This window comes from Pinus tabuliformis, chromosome 2_1 (genome assembly GCF_031772625.1).
Source record: "Pinus tabuliformis cultivar Carrire ecotype Pingquan chromosome 2_1, CPIR1, whole genome shotgun sequence".
Lineage (NCBI taxonomy): Eukaryota > Viridiplantae > Streptophyta > Pinopsida > Pinales > Pinaceae > Pinus > Pinus tabuliformis.
In genome coordinates, this window is record NC_142299.1 from 103,229,775 (window position 1) to 103,243,505 (window position 13,731).

The 13,731-nt window shown below is 41.3% G+C and overlaps 1 protein-coding gene across 3 annotated transcripts in view; it reads left to right on the plus strand.

The window, feature by feature from the left end:
* The window catches only part of RNL (RNAligase), a 420,780-nt gene that overhangs the window by 167,323 nt on the left and 239,726 nt on the right, over window positions 1–13,731 (plus strand). For all 3 annotated transcript variants that reach the window (XM_089402248.1, XM_089402249.1, XM_089402247.1), the window contains one exon: window positions 2,831–2,910. In XM_089402248.1, coding sequence (XP_089258374.1) covers window positions 2,831–2,910 — 80 coding nt within the window. The remainder of the gene's footprint in view (window positions 1–2,830; window positions 2,911–13,731) is intronic.

The window sequence follows — 13,731 nt, forward strand, 5'->3', positions numbered from 1 at the left end:
ATTCAGAGTCAGAAACCTCCTCAATTTCTGTGCTATTTGTGCCTGAAGTTTCGTCCTATTTCTTGGCCTGTGTGCCACTGAAATAGCCTAGATTCTCGGCCTATTCCTCAAATGATCAGATCTGAAATTTCATGCCCTATTACAGCCTCCCGAGTCCCACAGCCTCGAAAATCACGCTGGGATAATTTTTCTCTGCCGTAGAAATGCTTGCCATACCTAGACATGAAATTTGTGCCTCTTGAAGGTATCTTCTCTTGCTGTAGGTCGATTTCCTCTTGCAAAAATCTCTGCTCTCACAGCATTGTCTCCTTCAGCTCTTCTCTTTCTCTCTACAAATGCACATGTAGAACCAATAAGTTTGAACTTTCAATAGCCTTTTCTTCCTTGTTCTCTGTCATTTGATAGGAGAACCCTAACCCTTATGATTATGGGTTGAGATTAGATCTTAACCCATAAGATCAATTGTGGAGATCATTTCCCTCACTTGACCCTCTTTCCCATGTGGTCCCCGTCATTTAATGAACTCTCTAGTCACTTTAATGTTTTGTATCTTGTAGTTTTTTCTCCACATAAAGTAACATAAAGTGACTTTAATTTTAGAAGGTATTTTTGTATTTTTTCTCATAAAGTCACTTTAAGACATAAAGTGAGATTTATATAAAGTGCCTAGTACATGTACCACATAAAGTGACTTTTCACCATGACTTTAATATCACCCATAAAGTCACATGCCAAAAAAGTAATTAAAGTCTCTTCCTAGGCAGAAAGGCTAATGCACCAGGGAACACCTCTTGGTACCCTTTTCTTCAACACTTTCTAAAGATAAAATTTTGGCATAAGCTAGAAAAAGAGAATAATATTTTTGTATTTTTATAAAAGCAGAAAATAAAAGAGATTTAATTTTTAAAATAAGATGGTTGCGATAGTGAGTTTTACCTCGACCTTGCTTTTAACTTCTGGGGCATCGGATTGTGGTCACAATCCTCTTTGTCACTTGTGCAATTTGTGCTAGGAATTGGGATTGAAGTCCAAGTGACCACAATACAATAGAGTTTATTATAGTGGTACAGGTCCCTGAATTTCACCAGGAAGGATCTCACTATGAGAGAAACCTTCAACCGTTGGCTCAGCTATGATACCAAGTGAAATCGTACTCTTATTGAAGAAACCCTCAATAAGGGTTTTCCCATCAATTGGGTTCATTAGCACTGGATCCCGACAAAGGACAAGATGAGCTTTAGCACCTTGTTCTCTCCTTCCATGCTACTCATTGGCCTTTGATGGATCAACTCAATAGTATTGTAGTAACCCAAAAATGCCTTTGTCTATTCTATAAGCACTATTATAACAAGCTAAGAAAAAAAGACATAGAAGAATCGATCTATATGTTGCATTGGAAAATAAATTTTATTGAAATTTTATCTCACAGTTCAACAACACCCTATTTAGTAGAGGATCTAGCATTATCTGATTTTTCTTTGCAAAAAATAGTTAACGGCTAGGAGATCCCTCCCAAAATAATTTTTGTTGACTTGTCATTAATAAGTCCTTCTTTGGACGCGTACTCTCCCTAAATGTCTGAACAAGTTGTCAATCTATATAGGTTGCTCTCTCTAACTCACATTTCCACTACTGTGTCTAGGCTAGACTTCTTTCGATGATTGAACACTTGCCCATTCTGAATTTGACCTCAAATCCTTTTCCCTCCATGACTGATACTGAGAGCAAGTTTTTCTTCAGTCTTGGTATAAAATTTAAATAGCATGTCCTTGGATTCCGATGTCCCTCCTGATTCTGGTTGAAACTGAACAGTTCTAATCCCCTTCACTGCATACTTGACATTATTACCAAGCTCCAGATGTAAATCTATGTCACACTTCATCAGACTTCTAATTAGCTCTCATGCCTTTGTTTTATGGTTGTGATGCAACATTGTCCAGGAACCAAGAACTCCTAGTGTTGCTGTTGGTAGATAGACAAGAGACAAATGACAAGTTAGAACTTCACTGGAAACTCATCAGGTTGAACCTTTGTTGATGCTGCTGCCTGCTGCGACTTCCTCTTCCTCTTCTTCCTCACTGGACACTGTGATGCATGGTTCCCACTCTTGTGGCAAATAAAGCCCTAGATCTTACACAAGTTTTTCTTCCCTGGCTGAGAGGTTGCCGCCTCACTGTTACCGTTATAACCCATTCATTTGCCATTCTTGGCCATGTCAACCAAGGCCAAGTTCTCCTCTTTATCTTATTGCTTGCTGACCTTAGACTCTTCTTGGATGTAGTCATCCCAAACTCTCTCTCAATTGGGAGTGTGCTCCCAAGCATAGATATTCGTTTTCTTTGACATTCTTTTGTCATGTTAGCTCAACCTTTTTTTCCCTTCTCATGGAACAACTACATCTCAATTGCTTAAATGCAATCTTTCTTTTAGATGCTAGGAGTTTCTTCTCTTATGTCGTCTTATGTTGACAACCTAGATTACTTTTATTATTTTTAAGAAATTTATTTAGAGTGTAGCAATTCATAGGTGGCATGATCAGATTTTTAGTTACGTTCACAGTCCCCTTCTGCAAATGTGGTTTTGGAGGTTAGGAACTTTATTGTGCTAGGTTGCTATGCCTTTGTTGTAAAACTCTTTAGAATAGTCTGGTGTAAATGCTGTGGAAACCTAGTATCCACATGTTCTAGCCATGGAAACCTAGAATCCAAAAAGACTGGGCTAACATTTAAGTATGTTAAGAAACATCAGAATCCTTATAAATTAGATAGCATGTATGAACTGTTTCAACTTTCAAGATATTATTGATATTTTTGTTCTTTTGTGATTGCAGCTTAGAACTTTCTTGATCCGTAATGGTCTATCAACTCTTTTCAGAAATGGACCCCCTGCTTACAAGGAGTACTACCTGAGGTGTGTTTGCTTTGTTATTTAATGTAGGAAGCTTTCTTTTTCTCAGGAAATATTTTGAGCCAGCAAAATATTTAGACATTGTCATGCAATGTGATGAATCTTGCCACAATTTTGAATTCAATTGCAAGAAACATCACAAAATTAGAATCTAGATTGAAACTGTAAGTACTTTGGGAATGCCAATTTACAACCGTGGCTTGATGATAGTATGGGCATTACCTTTTGAAATTTAAATGATTTATTGCATATAAATGACATGGCAAGGATATAAAATTAGAATTCCTTTTTTGCTTGGAGAATATTCATGAGCATCAAACAAGGCCATTATGCATACCTTATTGCTTTCAAGTGTTGCCAGAACATGGTATGGAACAAGAAATGGGAGTGGGAGCTGTGTCACTTCTTCCAAAAAGTCCCCAGGAATAAAGCGTGTTATATGTGATATATATTTTCCCATATTATCATGGATATATTTGAAACGTGATATATATTTTATATATTATAATGGATATATGTTAAAACAACGTGCAAAATGATAATTTTTTTGCAGAGAATATGAAAACATAAGTTTGAGGAGTATTTGTACACTATGTTAAAAAAATGAGAGTACAAAGGAAATGTTTCCTGTGGTCTTTGGTCTCTACGCTTAGGAAGACACTTTAATAACTTTTGTGGTGGACTTGAGGTGTTATAATTAAGTCATGAGGGGAAAATGTACTTTTAATGTATTATGTTCCTTGTACTTTATTATTAAAGTGATTTGATGTGACACTTTAAAGTGACTTTATATTATTAAAGTTCACTTTATGAGAGAAAAAGTGACCAAGGAGAAAAGACATTATAACGTACTAGGAAGCTACTTTAAGATGGGGCCAATGTCTGAGGGGTCCAAATCCTGGGAATTAATTCCCTCCAATCTAAGATCTCAAGATTAAATCACAGCCATCTAGGGTTTTTCCCCAAGCAAACAAAAGGAGAAGGGAGATCATTATTTAGCTCATTGGATTCTCATGAGAACATAGGGAAGGAGTAAGGGAGAAAGGGGGAGCAGACTTCAAGAAGAAAACGCTATAGCAGATCTTCAATTCTCTAGAGGTCATGTTACAGCCTTTGGAGAGGCACAAATATGTAAGGAGAAGACTAATTATAACTCCAGCACCCAGGTCGAATGAATTTTCTGAGTTAATCCAGTGTACAGGCAGCAGTGCTTACACCTTCAGTCAGCCACTAGAAGGCTGAACATTTTGGGCCTGAATAGTTTAGATTTCAGGCCAGAATTTATGGGTAGCCTTTTAAGTGTTCTTCTGAGTGCACTTTGATTCAGTTTTGGGTGAGAGCTTCCTACAAAACAACGTGTATAGTAGCAGTGATAAACCCAAGTTTCCAGGAAGAAGGACAAAGTCTGGTGGTTCGATTTCTGTGCGCAGAGAGAGCTGATAAAGAGGCAGTGGTCTTTGCTGGAAAGAGAGGCTTCGAGAAGTTAATATCAGTTACAAATTTCAGTCAAACAAGGAACCAATGAGAAGCAGCTAAAGGGAAGAGATAAGTCTACCTCTTCTTGTATTTTGTTGTACAAATTTCTTTCAAGAAGAAAATAAAATCTCCTTCAGCACTTGTTTTCCCCAAGAGGCAGTGGGGTTTTTCCCGGGTCAATTTGACCAAAAATAAGAGTGTCAAATTGTGTGTGTGCTTGCTATTATTTCTGTAGTTTCAGTTGTGCAAAAATACTAGTAAAGCACCTTTTAAATGTTTCAAATGAATGCATAAAAGCTAATGTTTGTATGCCAAAACATATGGGTTGGGCTTCATAAACTCTTGCAAAATTTGTAAACTGGGTAAGGGTGCAGATCATTCAAATTTTCTACAGATTACTAAGATGATAGAAATATCATTCAATAGAGCATCAAATATCTAGTACCTATATAACATGAACCATCTAGTATGTAGGCTATGAAATAAATTAGGCCGTCACTAAGTTGAATGGTATGTAGTAATAAGTACAAGTTTCTGAAAGTGGTATGCATTGGAAATGCCACCCCTTTACAATTCGCAAAGAGGGAAATGCAATGGTAAAAGATTAAGAAAAATATTTATGTTTATAAATTGCAGATAAATAAGCTGGAATAGTATTCCTGCTGCCCAAAAAGCATAGAAATTGCTTTCTGTAGCCTAGGGAAACACTTATGCTCAAGCATTATGCTGAAACAAGACTTGATACCTCCGTCTAAAAAACTGTGCAAGGCTGAGTGCATATTGTTTGGTCTGAGATCGTATGAGGATGCCAACTAATGCCATTAATCCACTCCAAAAGAATTCCAACAGAAGTATAAATTTTGAGCAACCAAGATAAGGCTTGAATGAAAACGAGGCGCTGAGTCAACTAAATGTTGAAGTAATTCAGGGTCTGGCGCTAAGAATGAGGGTCTATTGATGACTTTCCAGATCTAGAATAATTTGATGGCTTATAAGAGCATCGTTCATAAAATTGAACCTTTCGTTGGCTGTTGAACTGGCACTAATTTCCCTAATTCTTGGAGGCAGCAGCTCCCAATTGTCACGCTTAACATCATACTCCTCTGCACTCCAATTCACGCTGTTCTCATATCGACCCTGCGATTCTGTAGTGTACCCACTTATCATAGTGAATTTTCCATTGTACTGGAAACCAAATATTTTGAAGTCTGTATATGTTCCATTTTTTGTATCAGCTTCAGTTACTGATTTAGGATTTATGTTCATGAAAGCATTATGATTTTCCACCTCGTCCTTGCTGATCTTGAAAGTAATGTCGATTATTTTATTTCTGATTGCTAGTATTTCCTCATGTAGAAGCTTTAATATATCCTTATCTGTGCAGTGAGATTCTCTGGTGCATTAGCAAATTTATATTACTTCTGTAACTATCTTTATTGCTTTATAGAAGGGTTTTCAACAACCTGGCAATGACCTTCTGTTGAAATTTCTAAGTCTACTGTTAGAAATTTAATTTGTATTCTTCTGGTTTATTTCTTCTACTTGTTAAATTCGAACAAGTTATTTAAAGCATATAAATAATGAAATAAACACAATACAATTTCAACATCTACAGATCATCAGCTGAAAGAAAACAAACACACAAGTGACACCGTTATTTTTGGACAATCGTCCCTGGAAAAACCCAATGTGGGAAAACTGGTGCAACTATTCTGAGGGTTTATTATTATGCAGTGTTTCCTTGATTACAACTGGGTGCCAAACTGGCTCACCTGACAGAGAAAAACAATTGACAGTAGTACCTCTCTATTCAGAAACAGGTATTCAGAAAACCTGCCCCGCGAAACCCTCTCTAGCAACTCTGAAGCACTGCGTCAGCCTCAAAACCCTCTGCGTCAGCCCTCTGGGCACTGCGCAGCCTTTGGGACCCTCTGCGTGGATGACACAGGCCCTTTCGCCTCTGCGTTGTCTCTTCTGGGCTTTGCTTGGCCTGCTCTGGATGTTGCTTCTTGCTCTCTGTCTCTGCGTTGGTCTCTCGACACTATCTTTGCCTCTCTGTCCAATACTCACTGCCTCTCGCTACTGATCACTGATTCGACTTTACTTAGCAAACCCCACTCTAGTAAATCGAATGACTGATCACTCTGGTGTGTTCTCCAACTGATGCTCAAGCCTCTTCTTATACTTTTCCTGTTGGTCCTTCAACGGCCGAGATTAAATCTCTAATCAACGACTAAGATTAGATTTGGCTTGATCCATGTCCTTTAGAACCTTCTAAACTAGTTTTATATTAATATTCATTAATATTTTATTTTTCCCAAGTTTAGACTTAGGAACTCCATTAAAAATATTAATTATTTTAATATCTCCCAAACCGGGTAGAATCCACCCAAACCACTTCTGGGTCTTGGAGATCTCATGTGCTTTAGCCTCTCCACCAATTTTCATGGCTAGAGCACATCCGATGCTACTCCAAATCAACGCCTTCCTCAATTGCTGATGTAATGTCTACCATAATCATTCTAAAGGTATCTTACTTATTGATTTTATTTACCTTACCAAACAATCCAAATAATTCACTGCTGCATATTGCTCAAATTGAGGTCAGTTAAATCAGGACAAGCAGAAATGCAGGTTTGGCATCGTTGATAATTCCAGAAGAACACCTATCTTGGTTAGCACCATACTGTGCCTCCCTAGAGGAAGGAGTAGAGGCAGAAGACACTGCTTTCTCTAAGAAGAATTTTGAATTTATTCTTTCACATGCACAAATTGTCAAGGTTAGCCTCAGTCAAATGTAGGCTCATGAAGCCCAATAGATGTGTCTCCTCACCCTCAACGAAGTGTATAAATAAGAGTGACCTCTCTCTCTGATCTGGATTTAAACAGGAACGCAACAAATTACAGATATAACCATAAATACCAAGATGTAGTAGAAATAACACTTCATTTCATTAATATCAAATACTGAAATATGCTTACAAATAAAATAGAAATAACACTAGCTTAGGCGATGGTAGCTTATCTCTGAGAAGAGATGTAGCGGCTACATGCTTCTGAACTGTGTTACAATGAGGCTCAAAGGCCTATTTATTATTGAGAAACAATGGAAAACCTTAAACATCCAAAAACCTAACCCTAGGAGATGAAGCGCCAAACTATGGGCCCCGTTTGGGTAAATTGGTACATCAACTTCCCGGGGTCGTAACTTTGGCATACGATCTCCGTTTGACACACACAATTCCTCGTTAAAAAGATCTATCTGAGGACTACAACTTTTGAATGACCATCATTGATTGTTGACCTATGTTGGTTTCAGTTTTCCCAAAAAACGTCGTTTAGGGCCTCAAAACGGCTCCGGAAGTTCATGACCCGAAAAACTGCCAAAAATAGCAAATCGTGCTACAAATAAGGAAACTGAAAAAATGAAAGAAACAATGGTGGGGGTCCAAGTGGAATATGCGGGTGGCCACCAATATCCACCTGGATCATTCCTTCCCCCTTAGGAAGCAATGGTCCCCATTGCGTTGAGTTCCTCCATGAGATGAGGAAACTTTAGCTGAACTTGGTCCCTGGTGAGCCACTTTCCCTGGTGAAGGAGTTGGTCTGCTTTGACAACTCGATATAGTTGGATCCTTTGCTGTCGGGTGTTCTTGATCTACGTGTCCATGATCCGATCAGTTGTGGCTTGTTCCATGCAATCTGGATTTAACTCTATAGGTGTGTGTAAAATTTCTGTTTTCCCACCCCGGTTTTCAGTTTCTCCTTATTTCTCCCATGTAGTTAAATGCCCATTCCCATAACCATACATTTAACAGACTGAAAAAAATAAATATTGCTGAAAACACAAATTCTGGAAATTTTTCAGAATGCTGGAAATTGCAGAATTAAAAATCAGCAATTAAAAATAGCCATTAAAACACATTAAAACACTGATATTTTTGGTCAACTTGACCCTGGAAAAACCCCCTACAACTCTTGGGGAAAACCAGTTTGAGAGCTCTTCTTTATTTCTGAAAATTGTCTTTTTACAGTGAGAATTATTCAGCAAAAAATCAGCAAGCAAATTTACAACTTATCTCATTTCCCGTGCCTCACAGCAATCTGGAAATTACAGCAAACAGGACAGCAATAAATGCTGTACGACCTCCGTTTTGTGTGCAGAAAAATCAGCAAACTGCTCCTCGATTTTTGTGCAAAAATCTGCCTTTCACTATGTGCTGAATCAGTTGTACAAATCTGCTCAACTGCTGCCTTGGAATGTGTGCCAAGCTGCTGTCTCCTTCTCCTCCCTGCTCAGAAATCTCTCTTGCTCTCTTGCTCTCCTTCTCCCAATCTGCTCATGAAAGAATGAATGACCTTTTCCTCCTTTTCCTCCTTTAATATAACTCCAAGTGACTTTTGGGTGATCCAAGTGACTTTTGGGTGATCTCTAAATCCAATGGCTGAAATAGATTTAGATCAATGGTTGAGATTAAATGCTCATTTAAATCTCACTTTCTATTTTTTAATTCACCCCACTTTAATAAAGACCCACTTAGTCATTTATTTCCAAAGTCACTTTTCCTTTCTAATTTTTCATTGACTTTATAAAAGTCACTTTAAAATTAGACTTAATAACTTTATCACTTAAAGTCACTTTTAAATTAGATTTAACTTTATAAAATTATAAAGTCACTTTAGGAGAAAAATTAAATTCTTTTGGACACTTTTCCCTAGGCCAAAGATCAAAGCCTAAGGGAACCACCTGTCCTCCGGTACCAAATTTCAACACTCCCTCTTACCGAGGAAGGTGTTCCTCACCACACCCATCTTGTCTCTGAAGTAGACATGCTTGCCCCGTGGTAAGGCTTTGGTAAGGATATCTGCAACCTGCTCATCAGTGGAAATATACTCAAGCTTCACAGCTCCCTTCTGAACATAGTCTCTGATGAAATGATATCTGATCCCGATATGCTTTGACCTGTCATGAAATACTGGATTCTCCGTGAGTTTAATGCAACTCTGATTATCACAGTAAATCACTGAAGGTCTCAACGGCTGACCAAATAAGCCAAACAACATCTTGCGAAGCCAGATGGCCTCACAACTAGCTAGACTGGCTGCCATATACTCTGCTTCCGCTGAACTCAGTGCTACTTACTGCTGCTTCCGGCTGAACCATGACACTACTGCTGAACCCAACCCAAAACAACACCCTGAAGTGCTCTTCCTATCAGAAGCACAACCTGCCCAATCAGAATCAGTGTATCCTGCCAATCTCACTCCATCTCCTTGCCTGTAGTCCAGACCATAATCCACTGTCCCCTGCAAGTACCGCAAAATGGGTTTTGCAGCCACCCAGTGAACCTTCCTAGGCTCACACATAAACTGACTCATCGTGTTGACTGCAAAACAGATATCTGGTCTAGTGTTGACCAAATACATCAAGGAACCAATCAGCTGCCTGTACAATGTGGGATCCACCAACTCGGAATCCGAAGCATGAAGCTTCTTCCAGTTGGTGATCATCGGTGTCGACATGGGTCTACAATCCTCCATGTGGAATCTGCTAAGGATGTCCACAATATACTTCCCCTGCCCCAGGAAGAAATGCCCCTCCTCCTGCCACACCTCCAAACCCAAAAAGTAATGCATCAAGCCGATGTCCTTCATCTCAAACTCCGCTGCAAGATCTCTCTTGCAGTGCTCTATGAGTCTCTCTGCACCTGTAATGATCAAGTCATCCACATACAGCACCAGAATGAGAGGCTCCTCACCAATCACAATAAAGTAAAGGTTCGGATCTGCCTCACTCTTTGTGAAACCCATCCCCTGCAAGTATGCATCTATCCTGGAGTACCAAGCTCTGGGAGCTTGCTTCAGGCCATAAAGGGCCTTCTTCAATCTGCACACATGGGACTCCTTCCCATGCACCTCAAAGCCCTGTGGCTGCTCAATGTACACCTCCTCCTGTATGAAGCCATTGAGAAATGCGGTCTTCACATCCATCTGGTGGATCTTCCAACCCATCTCTGCTGCTATCGATATAATGGAGCGGATCGAAGTATATCGAGCCACGGGAGCGAAGGTCTCCTCATAATCAACTCCCTCTACCTGGGAGAACCCTCTAGCCACAAACCTCGCTTTGAATTTCTCAATGCTGCCATCTGCAGCATGCTTTACCTTGTAAAGCCATCTGGAAGTAACCACGGATTTGCCCTCAGGCCTCGGCACCACCTCCCAAACATCATTCTTCATGATAGAAGAATACTCCTCCTGCATGGCCTCTCTCCAGACCTGCTGGCTAGCTGCCTCCTCATAGCTAGAAGGCTCAGAGTCAAGGATGCTGGTAACCATCGCCATATAACTACAAAACCTCTCAGGTGGTCTACTCTCTCTGACCGGCCTCTTCGGCTCAGCAACAGATGTGGCATCTCTCAAGGTGTCCTGAAGCCACTTGGGCTTCCTCTTCCCTGAGCGCACTTCTTCCACCGGAGAATGAAACTCCTCCTCATCATCATCAGTAGCCTGAACTCCTGACTGTCTGTCTGCTGTCCTCCTGCCTGCACCTGAACCTGTAGAAGCTGAGGTACCGTGTGAACTGTCCATCAGTGGACTCCCTAGTGAACTGCTCTGCATGCTGCCCGGAGCACCACCCCTCTGGCTCGATGAGCCACTGCTCACTGACGGACCTGACATCCTCATAGATGTACCTCCGGATCCTCCTGATCCCTGCCCACTGGATCCCTGCGACTGACTCAACTGCTGCTGAGGGTCTGGCTGATCCAGATACTCTAACTCCCGTGACCTCCTAAAGGCCCTGTCCTCCTCGAACTTCACATCCCGTCTGACAACAACTCTCCTCTGTGCAGGAATGTAAATCCGAAAGGCCTTTGAGGTCTCACTGTAGCCCACAAAGATACCCTTCTCTGCGGTGGGCTCTAGTTTGGTCCTCTTCTCCTTGGGTATATAGGAGTATGTAATGCATCCAAAGATATGAAGATGACCAAGATCAGGCTTCTTCCCAGAGAAAGCCTCCTCCGGAGTCATGTGCCCCAAGGCACGATGCAGACTCCTATTCTGCAAGTAAACAGTTGTGTTGCAGGCCTCTGCCCACAAGAACAATGGCAACCCCTGATCATGTAACATAGCTTTGGCAGCCTCTATGATGGATCTGTTCTTCCTCTCCGCAACCCCGTTCTGCTGGGGGTTGTAAGGAACAGTGAACTCCCTCCTAATGCCTGCCTCCGCACAATAGTCAACAAACTCTCCAAGGGTGTACTCTCCTCCATTGTCCGACCTCAAGGACTTGATCTTTCGGCCTGTCTGTGTCTCCACAAGAGCTCTGAACTCCTGAAACCGCTTGAAGACCTCACTCTTGGTCTTCAAGAAATAAATCCAGGTCCTCCTGGAGTGATCATCAATGAATAAAACATAGTACTCATACCCACTCAAGGAAACATGAGACATCCGACCGCTCACATCGGAATGAATCAAATCAAGTATCCCCGTCGCTCTGCTGTCACTGCTGGGAAAAGGGGATTTGGCAAATTTGCCCATCGCACAACCTCTGCAAGTATCAAAGTGATCAGTACTGAAATCTGGCACACCTGTAGTGATCTCCCGCAATGTCCTCAAGGCTCCATGATACATATGTCCCATCCTGCGGTGCCAAATCTCACACAGCTCAGAACTGCTAGCTCTGCTGTCGGTACTACTGCTCAATGCCAAAAGGGGCTGAAATGCAAACTTGTACACCTTTGCATGGCGTACACCTATCACTCTAGCTGAATCAGCTGGAGTGTCCCTGGGATACATCAACACCTGTCCTCCCCTGAACAGTACGTCATATCCTCTGTCCTCCAAAGCTGAGACGGATATGAGGTTCTTCCTCATCCCTGGCAGATAAAGAACCTCTGACACCTTCAAGGGAGGTTTGGACTCCCTCTGAAATGTCACTGTCCCCACCCCGACTGCTCTAACAACTCTGTCATCACCGAGTACTACCTCAATATCAGTGCCACTCTCTGAAAGCTCTGAGAAGTACTCACGGACTCCTGTCATGTGACGTGAAGCCCCACTGTCCACATACCAAATACCTGTAGATGCTCCGCTAATCGAGGGAAAAGCATGCTCCCTCTGAACCTGTGTGGCAGGTGATCCTGCACTAGAGGACTCACATGTAGTGAACGCAAACTCCCGGTCAAAACGACCAGCAAAGTCCTCAATCTCTGCTGAAGCTGCCACGTCCTGGTTCTTCCCCTTCTTCTTCTTCTTCTCCGGACACACAACTGCATAGTGTCCCATCTTTTGACAATTCCAACACTTCACCTTGGAATAGTCCTTCTGTGTGTTCCCCTGTTTACTTTTACCTTTGCCTTTCTTGCCTCCTGCCACCAGTGCTACGTCCTCATCCTGCTCAACTGGCTTGGCTGCCCCAAGCTGACATTTCCTGATCTCTGTCTGAATGCAATCATCCCAAAACCTCTCCCATGTGGGAAGGGTCTCACGTGCACAAACCCCATCAGCAAAGTTCAACCATGAACGGGGGAGGCCATTCACTGCAATCCGCACCAACTCAGTGGGTGGAATGGCCTCTCCAATCGCTGCCAACTCATCTCTCACATTGGTAATCTTTGTGAGATATCCAGCTGCACTATCATTCCCCATCTTAATATTCTTCAGCTTCTCCTTCAGGACCATCTTCCGGTTCTCATTGGTACTCTGGTAGAGATTGGACAATGCTGTCCACATCTCATGGGCATTGCTCTTTCCTCTCACATGAGGAATGCAATGGTCTTTGATTCCATCTAGAATCAGCCTTTTACCCTTATTGTTCTTCTTTTTATACTCAGCCAACTGAGTAACATCAGTGGGCACAACAACAGGGTTCTGTGCGATATGCACCATGATATCTCAGACTTCTGCCTCCTCAAAGATACTCTGCATTCTCTCCTTCCAAACGCTGTAATTTATATGCCCATCCAGCCTATCCTCCACCCTCAATCCCAATGACATCCTGCTGTCCTAAAACTGAAAAATAGCACTGCTGTAGTAAAGATAAAACTGCTGTTTATGAAAAAATCAGCTTGCTGGAATTTTTGAGTGAAAAATCAGCAACTGTAATTTTTCCTTTTGCTGTCCCAAACTGCCCTTCAGCACTCAAGCTCTGATACCATGTAAAAATTTCTGTTTTCCCACCCCGGTTTTCAGTTTCTCCTTATTTCTCCCATGTAGTTAAATGCCCATTCCCATAACCATACATTTAACAGACTGAAAAAAATAAATATTGCTGAAAACACAAATTCTGGAAATTTTTCAGAATGCTGGAAATTGCAGAATTAAAAATCAGCAATTAAAAACAGC